Raw genomic sequence first — 23,236 nt, forward strand, 5'->3', positions numbered from 1 at the left:
AGGAGCATATGTAATAAGACTGCTGAATTGGAGTGACATGTTTTCAAGGATAAGAAAGATATTATTGGAATAAGAGAGACAACCAAGAAAATGAAAGGGGATTTAAAATGCCAAGATAGAGAAAGAGTTTTAGTGAGGGGAAAGAACTAATATAAAGCTGGAAGAAAGGTAGTAATATTGGTGAAGGATGATACTGAATTTGCAGCAGAAGTTAAAAAACACACATGCACCACACGCTGAAACACTCCTATAAACATTTTGACGGATTCAACAGAGAGAGTTTCTGTGGATGTTGAGGGCAATACAAAGTAGCTGGGATATTTTGAATGTTGCTATTTAGCCAAAAAAGGAAAGTAAAAGGGGGGAAAAAGTTGAGGACTTTGATCACTGGCGGGATAAAGAGAGGATTTGAAGAGGGAAGGGATTTGCTAGTGAATAGTTGACATATTGAGAGTTTTCTTTTTTAAAAAACAGTGCAAATTTCCAAAAGCTAGCATGTGATCATAACCCTTCCTACAGTTTCTGAAACAAAATGCCAAGCTCTGTGTGAAAGTGTGATCTGAATATTGTTGTGCGAAATGTATATATCAACCTGAATCTGTGTATGGATATGGTGAACAGGTAGGATCAAGCAATCATACCAGCATTAAATTTGAAATACATGTGCAAGTATGTAATAGACAGCCAAAATGGTCCCAAAGTTATTGATTTTTATTTTTTTAAAAAAGCAGAGCTAACTTTGAAAGGAAAAGCTAAAATGCTCTGGGGATTTTTGCTTGCATTCCTGTGATGAATGGGAAATCCACTCCACACAAGTGGAAAATATACAGCCTATGAAATGCATCGAGAAACTGCAATTAAAATTCATCCCAGTTAAGTCAAAAAAAGGAAAAGCCGATATGGGCCTGAGGCAAAAGAAAGAAAGGCAAAGAGATAACTTGCTCTTCCCGACCCTATTCTCTTCCCTTTCCCCCTCACTCTTCTTTACCAATCCTCCTTTATCCTCCCTGGATCCTCTGTTTTATGACAGTTCTGTCACTCTGATCCCCTGATGAGGTTTCTTTTTCTGTCTTCTGTCTCTGCCATTGCTTTGCAGAGGAGTGGGCAAATCCTTAGAGGGAAGGGTTAGGAGACATGTCTCTATTTCCCCCTTTCTCTCCCTACCTTTTTTCCCCAGGTCTTTTTTTGCCCCTCAGAATAGCTTCAGGACTCAGGTATTCCCAGATAACCTAGTGGCTGTGCCTCAGCCTTACAGATGTCGTTGAAATCTTTGCATGCTAAGGTGATAAAGGAAGATCCAAAAAAGATGAGGTGGATAGTCTGATAAAATGGCTGGGCTCCATTAGATACTCTGAGGGTGTTTTAAATGGGATGAATGTGGAGCAGCTAGCACTGTTGAAACAGCATTTGTTTCACTACAGAGCATGTGAAAAATGGAAGCTAGCCCCAGCATATCTTTGTTTTGGGTAGTAAAAGGAAAGAAAAGGGATATTTTGGTTTAGAGTTGGTAGTGATGGTTAAAGGTAAAGGTACCCCTGACCATTAGGTCTAGTCATAGACGACTCTGGGGTTGTGGTGCTCATCTCGCTTTACTGGCCAAGGGAGCCGGCATTTGTCCACAGACAGCTTCTGGGTCATGTGGCCAGCATGACTAAGCCGCTTCTGGCAAACCAGAGCAGCACACGTAAACGCCATTTACCTTCCCGCCGGAGCGGTACCTATTTATCTACTTGCACTTGACATGCTTTCGAACTGCTAGGTGGGCAGGAGCTGGGACCAAATAACCGGAGCTCACCCCGTCGCGGGGATTCGAACTGCCAACCTTCTGATCGGCAAGCCCTAGGATCTGTGGTTTAGACCACAGCGCCACCCTCGTTAAGAGTTAAAAGTCCCTAAATGGGATTTCACATGCAAACCGTTTTCTGTTTCAACATTCTCTCCAATAATTAGACTGAGATGTGAATTGAGATCTCTTTACATAAGCTGCATTACATTGAGTCAAATCATTGGTCTGTTTAGCTATTTAGTATTGCCACACTGGCTGGCAGTGACTCTCCAGGGTTGCAAGCAGAGAATGTTCTCTGCTCTATGTGAAGAGGCCAGGGATTGAAACCAGACCTTTTTACACATGCAAAGCAGATGATAATATGCTTCTTAAATAATCAGACTTCTCTAATTGCCAAGTAGTTCTTGCTGAAGTAGTCTGTAGGGAGAACTGAACTCTTCCTGCCCAATGTGTATTTTTGTTCAAAAGGCAAAGTGCTAAATCAAACCCTTTGAATATGGGACTTCCGGGGGCGGCGCGAACGGCAATGGCGGTCCTCTTCTGAACGGGAGAGGAGGCTCCACAGACAACGGGTCGTCCGCTACGGCGAAGCGGAGACCCACTCCGGAAAACCCCAGGCAGCAAGAGCCTGGGGTCTTGAGGCTCGGTGGGCGCCTTGAGCGACCCTCCAAACGCGAAAGGAACCCCGTAAGGGGCTCCGGAGCGTGGAGGGGGGTTGCGGCGCTGAGAGCTGTTTCACAGTCTGCGGAGCGAAGCCGCGCTGCTGCTGCCGGTGAGCGCTGATCCCTTTTCCTGTCAAAATTCGGATTCGGACGAAAAGCAACTTATTCGTGAGTAAAGACTGAATCACTTGAAATTAGAGATTTTAAATGAAAAATCTTAATTTGCTTGAACTTGGCTGAAAGCGGAGAGACGTGGAAACAGGAAGTCCGTCTTCCGCAGCCATTGAACTTGAAAAAAGCAACTAGTTGGAGGAGTGGAGGCTGAAAGAAAGAGATTTTAAACTTTACAGATCTAAGCATCTACTGAACTTGCAACCTAAAGTAAAGACTTTAAGTTAAAGATTTGGAATTATTACTTGCACTTGACTTTCCTCCTTTTATTGGATTACAAATTAGAAGGTGAAACCCAGGGTCCGGAGCTGCCTGAGCATTGAGAGATTGAGCTGTCAGTACTGCAGATTTGGATACTGTATATTGGAACTTGCAACAATCTGAGGGTATTGAGACCTTTTAAATTTGAAACATTCTTTTTGGAGACAAATAAGCACTGTCTGTAACAAAGTGACCATTTATAAACTCTGCTAAACATTTGTATCTGAAGGTTCTTGGATATTAAATCAGACTCTGAAAGACATTTTAAGCTCCCTCTAGAGGATTGGATTAAAACAGTGACTTTACATGTACATTTACTTTCGATTCCCTTGTTGTTTGCTTGCTCTGGGCCTTTCTATTCCCATGGGAATAACTCAGTGTGACCTTGACTGATAGATAACGTTGGAATGAGTGGCACAAGAAAAAGAGGGAGAGTTAGACAAACAACTTTAACAACTCTAACCTCAGCCTCGCAGACACGCAGATCATCTGTACCTACTTTGCCCTCAGAAGTAGAAGTTGAAGAAGTTGCCTTGTCACAGGCAAAAGAGGGAGAGGGTGAAGCAGAGCAGTTACAATTGGAAGATATGGCCTCAGGAGCATCTGTTTCTGTTCTAGACAAAATCTTTGAAAAATTGGAAGCTTTGGACAAGAAAGTAGATGTGCAATCAGCAAAGATTGACAAAAATACAGAATGTCTAAATAAATTAACTATACAAGTGGTACAGAATACACAAGCAATTGGACAGTTAACGGAGGCCTCAGCAGAAAATCGGAAATTGGCTGAGGATACCAGACAAAAATTGGAAAATTTAGAGCAAGAGGTAAGACCACTCACTAAACAAGTTGGGGAACATCAGATTTATCTTTCTATGATAGAACTGCGAAATCGTGAGAATAATTTGAGGATTAGATCATTACAAGAGGCAGAAGAAGGAAATCTAACTGAGTTTTTGACCAAAGAATTCTCCAAGTTCTGGAATTTGGAAGAAAAGGACTTTAAAATTGTGTCAGCTTTCAGACTTGGAAGATTCACAAAGAAGGAGAGGCCCAGAGACTGTTTGATAACATTGAGATCAAAGGAGGAAAGGGATAAGATTTTGGGCCTACACTACGGAAAGTCACTGGAGGTTTTGGATAGAAGAATTGAAATTTATAAAGATATTCCAAGACAACTGCTGGATCTTAGAGCCGCCTACTCTGAACTTGCTAAACTACTAAGGAGCAACGCAATTCCATTCAGGTGGGAATTCCCCCAAGGAATATCTTTTACCTTTAGAGGGAGAAAGGTTAAAATTAGAACATTGGAAGAGAGAGACAAATTTTTGGCTACGCACGGTGAGGACCTTCAAAAAGGAATTGAATTACCCTCTGGGCCTGGGGCAACGCCAGCATTAACACCAGCACCTGGGGAACCTGAAGATTCAGAGAAGATACCACCCCTGGAGAAATAACCAGATTAATTCAGGATGTCTCTGCAATTGCTGAGTTGGAATATTAATGGTTGTAACATTCCGGAAAAAAGGAAGAAAATATTTCACATATTAAAAAAAGAACAATTGGACATTATCTGTCTACAAGAAACACATGTGACGAGGCTCCACAGAAAAGTGTTAATAAATAAAAGATTGGGCCAGGAATTTGTATCGTCGGATAAAGTCAAGAAGAGAGGCGTGGTGATATATGCAAAAGAGAGCCTGTCACCCAAATTCTTATTTAAAGATGAACATGGAAGAATTTTGGCTATTGAGATACAATATCAAGGAGAGAAACTGTTGATATTAGGAATCTATGCACCTAATGAAGGGAAATCGGAATTTTACAAGAAGCTGCAGGAGACAATGCTGGACTATCTGGACTACAACAACATCATAATGATGGGAGATATGAATGGGGTCGTATCAACTAACATGGACAAGTCACAAAGTCAAAATGTTACAAAAGACGGCAGACTACCTAAAACCTTTTTTGAAATGACAGACAATATGGATTTGATTGACATCTGGAGGACAAAGAACCCACTAGGAAGAGAGGGAACATTCTTTTCTGAAGCCCAACTGACCTGGACAAGAATCGACCAAATATGGATTTCTAGAGGCCTGGCACCTAAGGTCAGAAAAGTGGAAATATGCCCAAAGACCTGTTCCGACCATAATGCAGTAAAGATGGATATGACACTACTACCAACTGGATCCTTTAGATGGAAGATGAATGACAATTTGTTCAGAGATCAGGAAATTACCAAGAAGGCCCAAAAAGTTTTGAAGGATTACTTTGAGATAAATATGAATACTACGGTGGAAAAAAGAATCGTCTGGGACGCAAGCAAAGCTGTAATGAGGGGATTCTTGATACAACAGAATGCAGTAAAGAAAAGAACACAAAATGAGAAAAAAGATAAGATCTTGGATAAAATAAAAGAATTAGAGAAGAAATTAAGAGTGAATCCGAAGTCACAGCCAACTCTGAGAGAAATTAAACTTTATCAAACACAATATTCTAAACTGATAAATCAGGAAATTGAATGGAAGGTTAAATTAATGAAACAAAAAACGTTTGAGTCGGCGAATAAATGTGGAAAACTGCTAGCTTGGCAGTTGAAGAGAAGACAAAGATTAAATACGGTTACAAACTTAGAGGTTGATGGAAAAAACATTCAGAATCCAGTGGACATTAGAAAGTGTTTCCAGAGATACTTCAAAAAACTATACACCCAAGGGCCGCAAGACGAAGTTGAGATTAAACAATTTTTGGCAAAAAATGGACTATCTAAATTGTCACAAGAAAATAGGACAATCCTGAATTCTAAAATAACACGACAGGAGATTGAACAAGCCATTCAGAACATGCAACTCGGCAAATCTCCAGGGCCAGATGGGCTGACTTCCAAGTACTATAAGACATTAAAAGACTATTTGATACAACCTTTGATGGAGGTCAGCAATGAAATTATGGAGGGGAAGAGGGCACCGGAGTCGTGGAAGGAAGCGTTCATCACATTAATACCAAAGTCGGAAGCTGAAAAGACACAACTTAAGAACTATCGTCCCATCTCCCTTCTAAATGTGGATTACAAAATATTTGCAGACATTTTGGCAAGTAGATTTAAAAAAGTTTTAAATGAAGTAATTCATAAGGACCAGGCCGGCTTTCTCCCAGGTAGACATCTGTTTGCTAATACAAGGAACATTATTGACATTTTGGAACTTTTGCAAACAGATATAAATACAAAAGCAGTTTTAATTTTTATAGATGCGGAGAAGGCCTTTGACAATATCTCCTGGAAATTTATGATGGGAAATTTAAAAGAGATGGGAGTGGGACGGGGTTTTGAGAATGGGATTGAGGCGATATATTCAGAACAGAAAGCTAAATTGATAGTTAACAATGTGGTTACAGAAGAGTTCAAAATTGAAAAAGGGACACGACAAGGTTGCCCTATCTCCCCTTTGTTATTCATTTCGGTTCTGGAAGTGCTATTGAACATGATTAGAGGGGATCGGTTGGTGGAAGGAATTCAGGTCGGACAGAAACAATACAAATTAAAAGCCTTTGCAGATGACCTGGTTTTGACCCTGCAGAAGCCAGAGCCTAGTACGAAAAGAGTATTACAACTGATTAATGACTTTGGTCGGGTGGCTGGGTTTAAATTAAATAAACAGAAAACTAAGGTCTTGGGAAAAAATTTGACTGATACAGAGTCAGAACGGTTTCAGAATGAGACGGAACTTAATGTGGTTAAGAAAGTAAAATACCTAGGGGTAAACATAACAGCAAAAAATCTAAGTCTATTTAAGGACAATTATGAAAAATGCTGGACAGAAATTAAGAGAGACTTAGATAGTTGGTCAAAATTGAAACTTTCTTTGTTAGGCCGAATTGCTGCTATCAAGATGAATGTATTGCCAAGGATGTTGTTTTTATTTCAAACACTTCAGGTTTTGGACAAAAAGGAGTGCTTTCAGAAGTGGCAGAGAGATATTTCTAAGTTTGTCTGGCAGGGCAAAAAGCCCAGAATTAAGTTTAAGATACTAACTGACGCAAAACAAAGAGGGGGCTTTGCCCTGCCAGACCTAAAGCTGTATTATGAAGCCGCAGCGTTCTGCTGGCTAAAAGACTGGCTACTTCTTGAAGACACTGATGTGTTAGATCTGGAAGGGTTTAACAATGCTTTTGGATGGCATGCATATTTATGGTATGACAAGGTTAAAGCAAATAAGGCCTTTAAGAACCACATTGTCAGAAAATCACTGTTTAATGTCTGGACAAAATATAAAGACTTGCTGGAAAATAAAACACCAAGGTGGCTTTCACCTTTGGAAGCTAAGGCCCGAAAAAGACCCAATATGGAGGCTAAATGGCCAAAATATTGGGAAATACTAGAAAAGGATGGAGATAACTGGAAATTGCAGAGTTTGGAGAAAATGAAAGACAAAGTGCGAGACTGGTTACATTACGCTCAGATTAAAGAAGTTTTTAAAAATGACAAGAAACTAGGGTTCCAGGTGGAGAAATCGAAACTAGAAACAGAATTGTTAGAACCAAAGATTAAGGTACTTTCAAGGATGTATAACTTGCTGTTAAAGTGGAATACACAAGATGAAACGGTTAAATCGGCTATGATAAGGTGGGCACAGGACATTGGGTATAATATCATGTTTGAGGACTGGGAAAGGTTGTGGAGTAATGGATTGAAATTTACTGCATGTAACGCTTTGAAAGAAAATGTAATGAAAATGATTTATAGATGGTATATGACCCCAGCCAAACTTGCAAAAATTTACCACCTGTCTGACAATAAGTGTTGGAAATGTAAAGAGTGTGAGGGAACGTTCTTCCACCTCTGGTGGACTTGCCCTAAAGTGAAGGCGTTCTGGGAAATGATTTATAATGAATTGAAAAAGGTATTTAAATATACCTTCACTAAGAAACCAGAGGCTTTCCTTTTGGGTATTGTCGGCCAAGGGGTGGTAAAGAAGGACCAGACATTTTTTATGTATGCAACAACAGCAGCAAGGATACTTCTCGCAAAACACTGGAAAACTCAAGATCTACCCACACTGGAAGAATGGCAGATGCAACTGATAGACTACATGGAACTGGCTGAGATGACCGGCAGAATTCGTGACCTGGGAGAAGAGAGGATTGAGGAGGACTGGAAGAAATTTAAGAATTATCTACAAAAATATTGTAATTTGAGTGAATGCTAAACAGGATGCTAGATCAAAATAACTGAGCACCACTAAATTTAGAGGTTTTTAAGAAAATAAGTAAGATTGTGAAAATTTAACTCCTTTCGAGGACTATAAGATTATGAAACACAGAAGGGATATAAGAATGTAAATAAGATAATAAATTGCTGACAAAATGTTATAACGATGAAAGTGGGAGCGGGAGATGTGAGGAAGTCCAAAGAAAATGTGAAATTATGTTAAGACAAATGTTATATTGTTTATTATGTTTATTTCTACTGTAAAACCCAATAAATTGCTTAAAAAAAAAAATGAATATGGCAAAAGGCCACATGTATACAACTACATGTTACGTGCTATTACAAGCACATTTCTACAATAAAACCTACCGAGTCCTTTTTTTGGAAAACCTGTTTTGGAGAAGAGAAATAGTGGAAGGAGAGGATTCTTAACACTCCCACTAACCGTTGCGTCACTGTCACAACTCCTGCTACACTTACAAGTTTCCAGATACCCTCACAAGCATGCAACCCAAGGGGAATTCAACGGGAATAGTAGGTGCAATCCCATGGGTAGAAATACTCAAGGAAGAAGGAGTTTAAGATGGGTGGATGTTTTGTTTTGAAAAGGTGGGATATGGAAGGCACAATTGCAGTACTGTGTAAGAAAAATGGGAAGTGTCTAAAGAAACTGGAGGAGCTGCATAAGGGACTTTGGAATTAAAAGTGGCATATGTACAAACGAGTAGTAGCTAAAGCAAAGCAGGAGAACCTCAGACCCAGGGTGTGCATGTGGTCCTTGAGGCCCCCCCGTCTAGCCCCCAGGACTCTTTGCCGTCTGTGTCAAGTACTTTTGCCTGGCCCTGCCTAACACTGGCAGTTGCTCATGACCGTTGGGTTGAAAAATTATTTCCACCCTTAGCTAAAGCTTGTAGGGAGAATACTAGGAGAGCTAAAGCTCAGAATGATAGTGCAATTCCAGTAGGTGGCTGCCTGGATGGGTCTTGGGGTTGGCTTATCCACCTCCACATGAGGGGATTGTTCCAAATGTCATGAAGGAGATGACAGTACATCAGCTATTGTAAAAGCCCTCCCTGGACCCTGAAGTTTTGGCAACTACTGCCCAGTATCCAACACCCACTTTTTGAGTAAGGTGATTGAGAGGAAGGTGGCAGCTCAGCTGCAGGCACTACTGGAGAAAACAATTGAATCAATATCTATTCCAGTTTGGCTTCAGGCCTGAGTTTGTCATACTATCGGCCATAGTCACCCCAACAGATAACCCTGCTCAAGGGAGAGATGAGGAGTACAATGCTACTGCTGCTGTAGGCTCTCTCAGCAGTTATTGTTACCATTGACTATGGTATCCTCCTGGAATGTCTCCATAGATTGTGAATTGAAGTCACAGTTTACAGTGTTCCATTCCTATCTTCAATACCAGTACCAAAGAGTAGCATGTCTCCATCTTGGCAGCTTAGCTGTGGGGTGAAGCAAGGCATGGTTCTGTCCCCAATGCTATTTAACAGCTATATGAAACTATGGAGAACAGTCATCAGGAGGTTTGGGAAACAAACATCAGTACAGCACTCAGAACTACTTTTCTGCTTAATCTCCCTAAACCTAACCCTATCCTTGGAGATAGTTTGGGGCCGTAGCCGAGAAGGCTTCTCTGTCCTTGGTTGCATCACCTCTGACAGTAAGCAGCCATGAAAAAGGGACTCTCATGATGATTACAGAATACAGACAGGTTCATGCAGGTGAAAGTGGCCCTTTTTGTAAATATTTTGAGCTCTGAAAGGGAAAGTGTAGTAATGACTAAAACAGGCTAACTCTTTAGCCTCTGTACTTATCTATTGGCAACTTCCTTAAACATATTTCTGGTTAGGTGGGCAAAAGATGGTATGGGTGGTGGGTGGAGTCGTGTTATGACAGATTTTGACACTTGGCAGAGCAAAACAAAGTGAGTTGGATCCCAGATAGCACAAGCCCGATTTGTATAACCTATGACCCTCTCCAAAGCCAAATGCCCACTAGAAACTCAATAAATCTGCTTTTGCACCCTACTTTCTGCAGGACTGCAAAAACAGCAAGGTTGTTAAGAACCCAGCAGATTGTAATGCATGACCAGTGAGCCTTCATCTTGGTGGGTAACAAATCGTGTAATCCCTGGTCTATAGTAAGGCCAAAAAATAAAAATAAAAAAAATCAGGTGAGAGTGTGGCAACTTCAAGTGGCCTTTAGCTGTCAATCATATTTGTATTCCTTCATAACGAGTTGTGATGATTTGTTAACTGAAGGAATTTGCAGAAGGCCGAGCATGACGGCAAGGTCTTATGGCCTCTTTGCCCACTTGATGACTGACCGACCAATTTCCAACGATGCTATGAAGGATCATAAAGTTTAGTTCCATGTGCATTGTGATGATAGTTGCATCTATATTTAAAGCTTTCTGTCACCGAAGCACTCTTGGTGTTGTCAGGCTGTCTGTTGGGCTGGATGAGCTGCAACTTCTTGCAATTGAATGTCAATAAGACCAAAGCAATTTTGGTTGATTCATAGCACCAGCTTAAGCATATTCACTTTCACAGATTACATTTGACAGATAGTTACCTTCAGTTGAACTCTGTGGTTAGAAGCCTTGGTGTACTCTTGACAGAGAGCTTAAGAGTTGATGCCTAATGTTTATTTCATGCCTTATTTTTACCTACCTAATACTGCACGGGAATGCCCACGTTTTAATATATTCAGAAAGGAAGTTATAGTCAGTCCAGCAGTTATCTGTAAGTATGGTGCCATCCCGATCCAATTTCAATATTAAAAATAAGGTTGGTTTTCCAATTAGGCAGTTTAAATTCAAGAAGGTAATCTGACAGGGGGGGAAAATGAATCTTCCCACCTCAACCCCCAATACAAAGTAATAAAATTGGAACCACAAACCCAAAAGTGTATAAAGGGAACAAAAGTTAGGAAAGGTTGTGGGAGAGGCTACTATTCAGAAACAGAGCACATTCTTTCTTTGCAGAAGATCACCATCACAGTCCAACCCCAGGGAATTCCTAGGTGAAAATGTAGTAGGAAGCAGGCTGGCTGGGAAGATTCTGGAAACTGGTCAGAGTGCATATTGGGGAGGGGGGAACCACAGAGGAGAGGGTCACCTGTAACAGATAACAAAAAGACCAAGTCACAGGAACCCAATTAAAAATAGTATTAATTTAAACAGATAGAGAAAATACAAGCCGGAGCCACTAAGTCATGACAGACAAACAAGGACCATGGTATAAACTACAATCCAATTCTCAGAAGATGTAAACAATCATAGAATTATCCAAACCATACAGGATGAGATCTCTAGGACTGAATCTCATTTCATACTTTTTTTTTTTTTTTGACACTTAGAGAATATTCATGGATAGCAGCAATTAACCGCTGATTGCCTCGATTTATTTATTTAATCTCTATACCGCAATTCATCCAAGGATCATAGGGGCGGTTTACTAAGTAAAAACACAAAAATACGTACCGTTGTAACAAACAAAAACAATACCCCCTCACACATAGTTTAGAAGGCCATAGATTGTTTAATTGCCAAAGGCCTGGGAGAAGAGAGATGTTTTTTGCCGGGTGCTTAAAGATATGTAAGGAAAATGCCAGGCATGCCTCCCTGGGGAGAGCTTTCCACAAGTGGGAAGCCACTGCAGAAAAGGCCCACTCTCATTTTGCCACCTTCTGGTTGTCTCTCATAGGAGGTACACAAAGAAGGGCCTCAGATGATTATAGCAGGGTCCAGGTCAGTCCATATGTATGTAGAGTGGAGAAGACTATATGTATCAGTTCAGAAAAATAAGAACTATACATCCATAAATGTTAAGAGTAGTTTCAGAGTGATTCCATGTTTAACAATGGGAAAGAGTAACAGAACAGCAGAGCAGTGGATTCAGCTTATCTGAAATGGCAGGGAAACGTGTTTTTGATCTTGCTCAGATTGGAGGAGAATTTTCAGCTATCTTGACCCACACAATAGGGTGCAGACATGGTCGTCACACAAATGATGGCAACCCTGCCGGCAGCACAACCCCCCTCTCAGTCAGCGCCTGCCCTCTTGCTCAGGCAAGCGACCTTGCACACTACCAGTCAAGGTACAGCTGAAGACTTCCTCCACCAAGCCCAGCCTTCTGCTCTGTTGCCAAGATGTGCAGAGAGCACACACATGTCCCCTAGAAGAGATGTTTGGAGTTTCAAACCTTTTTTTTATTTATTTCAGTGGGTTTACTCAGAGTAAAACTTAGTTCAATACCACCTATAGTAATTTTATTGATTCCATGTTTAGTTCCTTTGTGGATGCATAAAGATCAGGGTTTACAGAAGACAGTTTTTCAGCTGAAACAGCACCATAGTTGGCAGCATCATCAGGAAGTTTTGCTACCCAGCTTAGATGTTACCATTGGTCTGTCAGACATTATGCAGATAAATTATCTGAGCTGGCTTGTCCTCCAGGACGTCATCCTTTGATTTCTGCTGTGTTAACATGGCATTTGCATTTTTTTTTGGTCTTCTCAAGAACGAGGCCCCAGACAAATTCCTCGTGACATATGCAGAGAAGCCCTTTCATGTTAAAGTGACGTGTTTCTTGTTCTCATGTGTTTGCTATATAAATTCATTATCTCTTGCCAATCTTTAGATCTGCCAAGAACCCTCTGTGTTCTCTCAATTTTCATTCCGAATCAAATATTAAAATGCAAACAGCAAATGATTAAAAATATTCTCTCCACCCCACCCTCACGGTGTGCCTCACAAGAGGATAATGATATACAGTAGATTGCACAAATACTGTACAAAGCTTAATACAGACAGGTGTGCCACACAGAATATAAGAGGCCGGGCATGGTACCAGGGTAGAAGCTGCCATTCTAGCAATCACTGCCATGGTGTTCAAAGGCAACACCAAATTGGGGAGTAGAGGGAATGCAATAGGAGCAAGATGTGTGTATCAGATTCATTTGACTTCCAGAAGGCTTGTCAGACACTAAATTAATGAACTCTAATCTTTACCTCCTCCCACATTTTAAAAGCTTTTTTTTTTATTTAAATGGCATAGAGAGAGAGTTGCTGAAACAAGAAATATGGGAAATGCTGAGCATGCCTATACTAAATCTGGGGTGGGGAACCTGTAGCCCTCCAGTTGTTGTTGGACTCCATCTCCCATCTCCCCCAGCCAGCATGGCCAATGGTCAGGGATGATGCCAGTTATACTTTAGCACCACTGGGGTGGCACAAGTCCCACATATCTGTGCTAAGTCTAGTGTGGTCTAGTGGTTAGAGTGTTGAACTAGGACCTGGGAGACCAGAATTCGTAATCCCCACTCAGCCATGAAGCTCACCAACTGCAGGATCAGCCCTATAATCAACTTCTTTCATGCATTTCGCTTCAGTCATTCGCCCTCATCCAGTCCATCATGGAGCCCAGTTTGTTTATATTGACCAATTTGTTTTTAAAAACATCTAACAGCCAGTATTAAAAGGCATTAAACAGCTATTCTAGATAAAGACCAGGAAGAACTCCACTTTAATAAATTGCATTATAGTAGAAAGCAGAATAAAGAATCCTCTTCAAAAGCAAGCAAGAAAGTATATGGTAGATTCCCCTCTATAAGCGCTCACATGAGTCCTGTTATGAAATAACAACAACAAAACGTGCTGCTACTCTCACCAGGAGAAAACCATTACTATTTATGATACTGGAATGAGAGATTACGAGAACAGCAAACTCATTTTTACCTGTGACCAGTGCCTTATTAACCCCTACACAGTCCACTGACCCATAACCATTGAGTTCCTATCGTTCCATATAATTAACCATTTAATGCACTTCTAAAGCAAGATGTCCAGGAAGCACAGATCATAGGGTAGCATATGCACCACACTTTGACCCCTTTCCTTTTGGTAAGCCTCCTGTTCTCAAGGTAGCTAATATGCCCCTCACTTTGCTTTCTCCATGACTTTATTCTTGATTCAGCAGCTTTCACGGCCATACACTTCACACACATTTAAAAAATAACTAATGTGTATTTGGGTTGCAATTGTAGAATAGTTAGAAGAAATTATTCATGCATAAGTCCCTTGGGCTTCAGACAGAACTATTCCTGCGTAACTGATGGCAGGGTTGCACCCATAGTATTTACCCTTAAATAACTCTAGAAGAGAGGCTATTCATTGTTTTTAGATAAAGATGGGGGCCATCATTCATAGAACAGAAGCTGCAGAAGTTACTCGTGCCATGGTTATTTCGGATAGGGGCATAACTGGAGAGGAGCATGCAGTGGCAAGTAAAATTCTACCACCATGATTTTGTTTTCAAGTTAGAGTGATGGTGAAGTCCAACTGATTGCTATATTTGTGGAGAGTTTCTGGCAGCATATTTGGTGCTATCTTGTGGACAGGTACAGAAAGACAGATAAACTTATCCCACCTTCTCTTCCTTCACTACAAATGGCTTGGTCCTCATTTCTAAAATCGCCCACCTTGTGCTCCATCACAACTGCTGTGGTCAGCCTCTTGATGGTGCCTTCCATACATCAAAGAACAATATATTGGGAAAGGAATATGCTGGCCCAGTTATAGAACTCCTGATCTCTTGATAGATGTACAAAGTCTTGACTTGTATGTTTTCTGAAATGATTTAGGTCCTACTTCCGGGTTTCCCATAACCTTTTGGTTGACCACTGTGTGAACAGAATTCTAGATTAGATAGGCCTTTGGTCCAATCTAGCAGTGCTCTTCTTATGTTTTTTAATTAGCTTTGATTTTCAAGCGTAGCCTAGTAGCTTGGCATCAACAGGATAACATATATTTTTATATGAATTGGGGTTTTTAAAGTGCTGAATCTAAAGCACAGAATTGGTTCTAACTAATAAATGTGCAGTCAAAACAAGACTATTTAGAGAACCCGAAGGGATAATTCATTTTATCCTTGAGTTTCTTGATTTCTTAATAGAAAGCTATCACTAATTTCTTCTTTTATCACCTCTACTATCTGTTGTATTTTCTTGTATCTGTTGTCATCGGTAACTACTGTTGATTTGTTGTCTCTATTAAGCCATTCAAGGAAGCTATAGACCTGTCATTTTGGTCATAACCTTAATCTGTTTTCTCACCTTGGAATTAATGTAGTGTCTATTCCTGTAGAGTGAGTTTATTCAGAAGGAACTTGATATGCACCAGTATTGGGATTGAGGAAAGGTAGTGAAGAGGATGGAAGAAGATATATGCATATATTTACCTAATAACAGTCTAAGTTAAGTTGCATAACAGCTCATATGTAGAGAGTACCTGTTATGATAACTCAATGAATGGTGTTGATAGAACTTCAGTTTACTTGATTGTAAGAAAAAAATAGCCCAGTGCTCCATAATCTAAGGTTGGTGAATTGAAGGTCAGCCTCCATGTCTGCTCTGCCACTGCTGTATAACTAACCAATTTAAACTGGATATTATGTGAGAGTCCAGCATTAATTTGGTCCCCTAACAAGTACAAGAATTGCAGCAAAAAAAAAATCAGCCTTTCTGTCTATTAACTTGCTGGGGACACTAAGTGAAGCTGGATTGTTTCAAGATACCACAAAAGAACACTCTAAATGCCAACTCCTTTGTGTAGAGATGCTCATTGTGTAGATGGAGACATATCTACACACCCACACAAATCTTTCCCTTGTGCGTGTTTGTGCAAGTATGAAGAAAATTCTTCCATATTCTGTGAGATATGCACACATACATCACATGATATCATCTACCACGTAGAATGACTTGAAGGGGCCTCTTTGTGGAAGCTGTACTATGGTAAGTATCCCTTAGTGGATATTAGAACAAGGAGGTATTAATCTTGGTTTCAGCAAATGTTCTCCTATTTCAGTTGGGTCAAAAGTAGTGCTTTCAGATGGGAGGGGGGAGAAATAATTCTCAACACACTTGAATTGTGAAAATATCCAACTATTCAATATCCTGTTTGCTCCCATTGTTTGGAGTATCTGCTGCTGCTGTTTGGGGGGCATCCCCCCCTCCTGTTACTGCATCTCCTTCTTCCATGATTAGTCACATGGGCAATGCCAGCCAATTAATGCCTACATGTAGTGAAGCAGGATTATGCTAAGCATTGTGCTAATCAGTGTTGGCTATGTAATGTCAGTGCTAGAAAAGGAAGCCAAAGGAGAGGAAAGGCGATGATTTCTGAATCAATTGTACCTGTATTTGCACTGGAATCTCAAAAGGGTGCATTCAAACATGGGAATTATGGCATTCATTTTCCTGGTTATAATGCTAGTGCTTCTGTTCCAGTTTCTAACATTCATTTCAAACCGCATATCTGTTGTGTCATGGAACTTTGGCTTGTTGATCAATATACCACCACATCTTACTAAATGCCATTCATACCAGTGGTTGTGTTGTGACTCCAGAGCAGATATATTTGGGGATGTCGCCTCCATTTATGCACATGCAAGATTCCCCCTACCCCACCCCATGATAGGAGGAAAGAACTGTATGCTGGAATACTATCCCAAAATTTGTCACGTTGTGTGACCCACAGAAATGGCAGGAAAATCACAGTGTAAAACTCCCATGATTTTTTTTTTGAGGGGGTTAATGGGGTTGCAAACAGATTTTTTTCTGGGAGTGATTGACACAGGAATTAGTGCTAAACTTCCGCAAGATTTCCAAAAGTGGCTTACACATGACATGAAAGGTAACATAAAATATGAAAATTATCCGGTAAGGAAATGCCAGGAAAACAGAATGAAATGCTGTCTGAATGCAACCATAGTGAGTGCAATAAATTCACAGTGTTACATAGCCAATAAGAATTAGTTATGTTCTGGTGTCATTGAGGACAGACAAAGCCAATTTGGAATGAAATGAAAGCTTCCTGAATGTGTATACTTTCAAATACCATTATAAAGTTGCTGAAGGAGTCTAGATCCTTCAGGGATAATGTTCACAAAAGGCATTCCCCTTGGTTCTCCCATAATATTAGCTGATCACTTCTATCCTCTTAGACCAGGGAAGGAAATCGGTGGAACTCCAGCTGTTACCTTCTCCATGTCAATGATTCTGGGAAGGAAGACTTGAGAATGGTTCCCCAGTATTACTGGTGGAGAGATGTATTTGTATGTAATGTGGCATTGCTATATTTCTAAATTGTTAGTTACTTTGACATAGAAAGGGTAAATTGACTGATCTAACAGCAAAAGGTGAGGAAAGAAAATCCACTATTAATAATCACAAATTTTGAAATACACAATTGTCTGATGTTTTGGGCCAATTCTGATGCTTCTCCTTCTCCTTTAACCCCATAAATATTTTCATATGTTTAACTTCGACCATGTTGGAGAGAAGGGTGCCTCCCAGTCATGTACTAAGAACCAAATGATAAATATAGGAGCTATAGCAGAAAATTATCCTGAATTATTGTAATAAGCACATTTTTAATAGAGGCAAGCAAGCTAATCCTCAGCCAGAAGAAATAATGTTCCTACCACGAAAAGAAGGTATAAGATGCATTTCATTTCTGACTTAAAAATAAAGGTGCACTTAAACTTGTAAAAGACAACATTTTTATTTGAATGATATGACAGAACTGTCACTGGACTGTTACCTGCTATAAAGCAAGCAGAAGAATTATTACCTTTATTAGGCCAGTGACACTGAGCTTTAGCCATACATTTCTAACTTCTGTCCCTCTACAGAGACAATTTTCTTTTCTTAAATAAACTGTCATGCTAGTGTTAATATATTGTTGGCTCTCTCATACTCTGAGAATACTGCTGATATAAAACATGTATATGTTAGATTGGTAATAGTATCTTTAGTGTAGCTGACTAGAACAAATGCGTTTCCCTCATGGCTGTGCTAATGTGATAAAGGAAAATTGGCTGTTCATCAGCTTTTGGCTGGGTAAAGACAGTAGAGATGGAACCACATTCTTTTTTATGCATTAATACCGCTAAGAACTTTTCACTAGTTATATTTCATGTTGCCTGTGTGTGCAAAGATGTTGTAAAACATGAGATAATGCTACAAATAACAAAGCAGAAAAGGCTGTATCTTTTATAATGATAACAGTCAAACACCAAAAGGACAGTAACAGGCTGTAAAAAAAATGTGTGATGGAAAAAAGAAAATCATTGCAAGCCACACACTCTCATATCCCCCCCCCATATTTTCCCCTTCCATATATAGACTTTGTATTAAAATGAAAAAAAAATATATCACATGTTCATTGTGCATTGTTGTGTCAATAGATAAAAGCTAAACCAAATAAGAGTGATGTTCTGTGAGTGGGAAAATTCCCATATGCGAGAACTTTCTTGAACCAAATCGCACTGCCTAGCCATTATGATAATACCCTTCAGATTTTTCTTCAGCGGAAGGGCAATGATTCCATATATCTCAAATTTGGACAATATTGACTGCTTCTGGAAATAAAAATAATAAACCCCAGCATCTGTTTTTATTTATTTTTATTTAAGGAAGGAGAATTTGTCTCCATAAAAATCAATTTTCTATTCATTTCACATTTTCTTAGTTAAAATAGTAATGCAGCCAAGGGTGCCTGAAGCACTAATGATAACCATTCAGGCTTAGATTTCTAGATAACTGTGGCTGTTTATATTGGTCAGAAATGTATGTAGCTTTATTGACAGTGGAATGGGATTTTGAATGCTCATGTTCTGATTTTCCAAATGAATTTTTCAGGGCCTAGCTTCTGCACCAAATTATTCTGGCTTTTCATAAGCCTTTTGTTTGTCCTTATACACTCATTGTTTCTAGGATGCAATTATTCCAGTCCCATTTGATTTGATTAGAGTGGATATCAAGGCAGACTAAAGCACTCTAGCTTCTCTCAGCATCTATTTGGAGAGACGATTCAGCAGTCATCCCTTTAAACTCATGAGTACCTGTTTATGCAAAATGGAAATAGGTTTTCACAAACTGGCAGCAAGAACAGTAGCAGCAGCAAGAACAACAACAACAACAAAAGCTTTAAAACCCCAGGCTCTCCAACCTCTTCTTTGAAACAAGCTGTTGGCTGGTAAAAGCTAACAACTTTCATACAGAAATATTTTTCAAGGTTTATTAAAACATGAACAAGTAATTCATCAAAGTTGAAGTTATGCTTGGCAGTTGTTGGCACCTGGATGGGGAAGGGGTTCTTCATGCACATCAAAAGATACATCCAGTTAGCAGTTCAGAGGGATCTGGGTGAGCTTCATAATGTTTATGGGGATGTATGTTCAGATGTGCATCTGCATTGGCTGTGAGTGCAGCAAGGTGCTCTGCATATGAGTAACCCTTGTGATGTGTGAGTGTGTGTATCGCCACCAGTGTGCATGGGGCTTTCCAGACTACAAGCGGGTTGGTAAACAGAGAAGCAATAGGCAGTTGTTTCAGTCGCATGTCTGTTGATTTTGAAGAGTGGTGATGTCCCTTGAATCATCTACACTTTCCAACAGCAATTATTATATTGTTTAGCTCTGGACTAAACATAGTAGTAGGGACGAAGGTGGTGCTGTGGGTTAAACCACAGAGCCTAGGACTTTCCGGTCAGATGGTTGGTGGTTCGAATCCCTGTGACGGGGTGAGCTCCCATTGCTCGGTCCCTGCTCCTGCCAACCTAGCACTTCGAAAGCACGTCAAAGTGCAAGCAGATAAATAGGTACCGCTCCAGTGGGAAGGTAAACGGCATTTCTGTGCGCTGATTGTTGATAACTCATTTCAATTCACCATGCCCCAGTTATAGATTGGCAGACCTTTCAGATTCTTGACTAAGAAGTGGACATGTTAGTTGCAATGTTCTTAGTGTGATGCAGAGAGAACTGTGGGCTATAAACACAATCCATGTCAATATTTACTCATAAAAGCAGAAAATATTTTAATCAGAAAAGATAGAATGGGTAGGAAATAATAATGATGATGATGATGATGATGATGATGATAATAATAATAATAATTTGGCTGGGTTTCACATTACATGCATCATCATGACTGGTGTGTCCCATGTGAGGGAACAATATGCACCCCAGAACTTCCAGAGAGGCGCAACCAATATTCTGAAGCAGCTCACAAACACCACATTTTCATGACTGTGTACATGTACAAAGAAGCCTGATAAAACAGTGGTTATTGGAATGGTGCTGCTGATCTTATCAATCTTATTCCACTCAGAAAGCTAGTACAGAAAAGTATTTAAGGAACTGAACTATGAATCAGGACTGTGTCACTGGTTCAAATCTGACCAATGCCATTAAATGGCTAGGTACCCTTCGCCAAGCCACTCTTGCCAAGCCTCGGTCCCCCATGAAGAAATAAGTACAAATGAGGGTGTAATAGGTGGTAAGCTTTTGCTATAATATCTCTTGATCTTTAATAATATATTATGCCATATAATAAGTGTTTTCTTTTTGTTCTTGTTTATGTTCTGTGTCTCAGTTGCAGGTCAACTTCATGCCTACACCACTTGCTTGTCCGCAGGTCTGATCTGCCCACCTCAAGCAATTTTCTATGACTCCCCCAAACCCCACCGATTTCTATGGTGGCAATAAAGGAGATAAAAGAAAATAGACAAACCACATGCTATTACTGCTGCTGCTGCTGCTTCCTCCTTCCTGCAGCATGGTAGGATTGAAAATCACCCTCTCCTTGTTCATCAGATGATCAGTCTGATGGGTGAGGAGGAAACAATAAATACTCCCCTCAGCTGATCTGCACGGATCAGCTGACAAGGGTTGTGTGTATGCCTCTGTGCATCCTGTGCATGTGTCTGTGTGGCATGGCCACACTTACTTTTCTCCCTACCCATCATTGGTATGTGGCCTTAGGTTAAGGGAGGGAGGGAGGGAGAGAACTTACACACACATCCTCTTGATTGTTAAGACCAGCAGTGGTTCCTTTTGATAGTTCCACTGCCCACAGAAACTCAGGGTGGCAGCGGCCCAGAATGCAGCATTCTCTGTGGCAGCCCCTAAGTTATGAAACTCCCTTTCCCAGAGGTGTGTCTGACAACTTCATTTTATAGCTTTTGGTGAATGCTGAAGATGTACCCCCCTACCCTGTCCTTTGATACCTGAGATGAATATTTTCAGCCCCCACCTCATGTTTTGGAATTGCATTTTTTTTTTTTTTTTTGTAACTAAGTGTTTAAATCTGTTTGTAATGTTGTAACCCACCCTGGGACCTTCGGCAATAAATTTAAATTGTCACCATCTGCCAAAAAAAGAAGTGAAATTAAAGGTGTGGTTTTTTCCCTAAGGTATATGATGCAACAAATGTGGGGAATGATTACATATTCATTTACTCTTATAGGACCCCGGTAAGCATTGCAGCAATATAAATGCTTGAGAAGCATTTTAAACATTTGATAATGTTACGAAATGCTAGTGAATACTTTGATTATCATCACTACATTGCATGCACAGTCTTGACACATGGTGGAAAAGAAGAACAGCTGTAGATGAAGGTTGTGGAATGTGCTTCCTTGGAGTTTTTTAGAGCAGAGGTTGGGTGGCCATCTGTCTTGGATGCTTTAGCTGAGATTCCTACATTGCAGGGGGCTGGACTAGATGACCCTTGGGGTCCCTTCCAACTCTACAATTCTATGAGTAAGTACCTCCATATGTTTTTCTCCTGGTCTTAGGAAGGGCTTTTGGTGGTGAGCAGTCCTTTGACACCTTTCGGTGTCTTTTACTGCCTTCCACGATGGTAGACCTTTAAGAAAATCTGAAGAGTTCATCCATGAACACCCTTCCTTCTTGAAGCAAGAAGATTGAACAGATATGGACTCTTAAGAGCAATGACTTCCAATCTACTCAAATACCTCCTGACAAAAAAAATGGAAGAAGAATTATCCTGCATTACTTATTGCCATCTTGGAATCTAGGAAGCAGGGAGTTTCCATCTCTGCATCTGGTTAGCACGCAGATGCATGATGAAAGAGAAGTTATCAATCAATGACATACAAGTATAATTAACTATGCTTGCCTACAATTTATTTGTTATCATCAGAATACTGACAGTAATAATTCAGATTAGTATCTACACATGGCTATATAACGTTGGTGTTCAATTATATCAGTGTTATTTGGTGATGCACATGGGACAAAGAAGATACTAAATGTTATCTTGTTATAGGATAAATGTTACCCTGGTTCATGCTTAATTTACCCATTGAAGGACTTTTCCTTTTCAGTAGTTGTATCTTCTCTAACAGGGATTGGCTAGAAAATGTATAAGGTGGTTTTCTGGTGATTTAACTGAAACAATGGCACACTGTATTCCACACAAGGCGGTAAATAACAGATGAGATTAGACTGAGTATTTTGTTTCATTTTTTTTAAATAATAAAAAGGGCTTTTCCTTCCAAATGTAATTTTATAGGTGCACCACAGAAGAATCAATTTCTTTATAAATGGTTTGGAAGATGACAACACAGCTTTTGACTCCAGAATTCTTGCTGGGTTAATTGCAGATCCCTCTACTGATGGCGAATGGCGAATTGGGCAAAATTTAAATGGTAAGTCTGAGTATTAAGGGAAGATCATATTCTGTGGTATGGCATTCCTGTATTGGCTCGAGGTTGGACTTGATGACCCTTCTGTTATTCTACTATCTTTCGCAAGAGATATTTAATTGGACAGCAAAATGCTACTCCACCTGCTTCAATATCTACTTTTATCATATATTTTCATTTCGAAATGTCACACCATTGTCAGGTTTGGAGATAGGGAGGCACTAGTGCCTTTCATTCCTCTTCCATCCCAGTTTCAGCAAGCATAGACTTGTCCTCTATTCTTCTCCGAACTGCACAGAATTGCTACTGTGGCCAACCGTAAGATAATGTGGGGGAAGAAGGGGAAGCTGAGGCATTTTTATCTTCTCTGAAGTTCGTTGGAAGAGGAAAATGTCAGGATTCTTCAATGCTAATGTCACTAAGTTTATTATTCATTTATCTAAATTTGTATACCACTTTCCTGTAAATAAAACCTCTAAGCAGTTTACCAAAAATTACATTAAAGTCATCAAAAACAATCAAAGGTGTGTTGTTGTTTTTTAAATCAAAATATAATTAAAGTCATAAGTGAAACCAGAATTACATATTCAAATACATGTCAGTTTTTACATG

General features: G+C 40.0%; 1 protein-coding gene across 5 annotated transcripts in view; it reads left to right on the forward strand.

Annotated features, from left to right (window-relative positions):
• The window catches only part of USH2A (usherin), a 440,966-nt gene that overhangs the window by 17,339 nt on the left and 400,391 nt on the right, over positions 1–23,236 (forward strand). For all 5 annotated transcript variants that reach the window (XM_081000469.1, XM_081000470.1, XM_081000471.1 and 2 more), the window contains exon 4: positions 22,492–22,627. In XM_081000469.1, coding sequence (XP_080856595.1) covers positions 22,492–22,627 — 136 coding nt within the window. The remainder of the gene's footprint in view (positions 1–22,491; positions 22,628–23,236) is intronic.

Source organism: Podarcis pityusensis (assembly GCF_964106645.2).
Source record: "Podarcis pityusensis genome assembly, chromosome: 3".
Taxonomy (NCBI): domain Eukaryota; kingdom Metazoa; phylum Chordata; class Lepidosauria; order Squamata; family Lacertidae; genus Podarcis; species Podarcis pityusensis.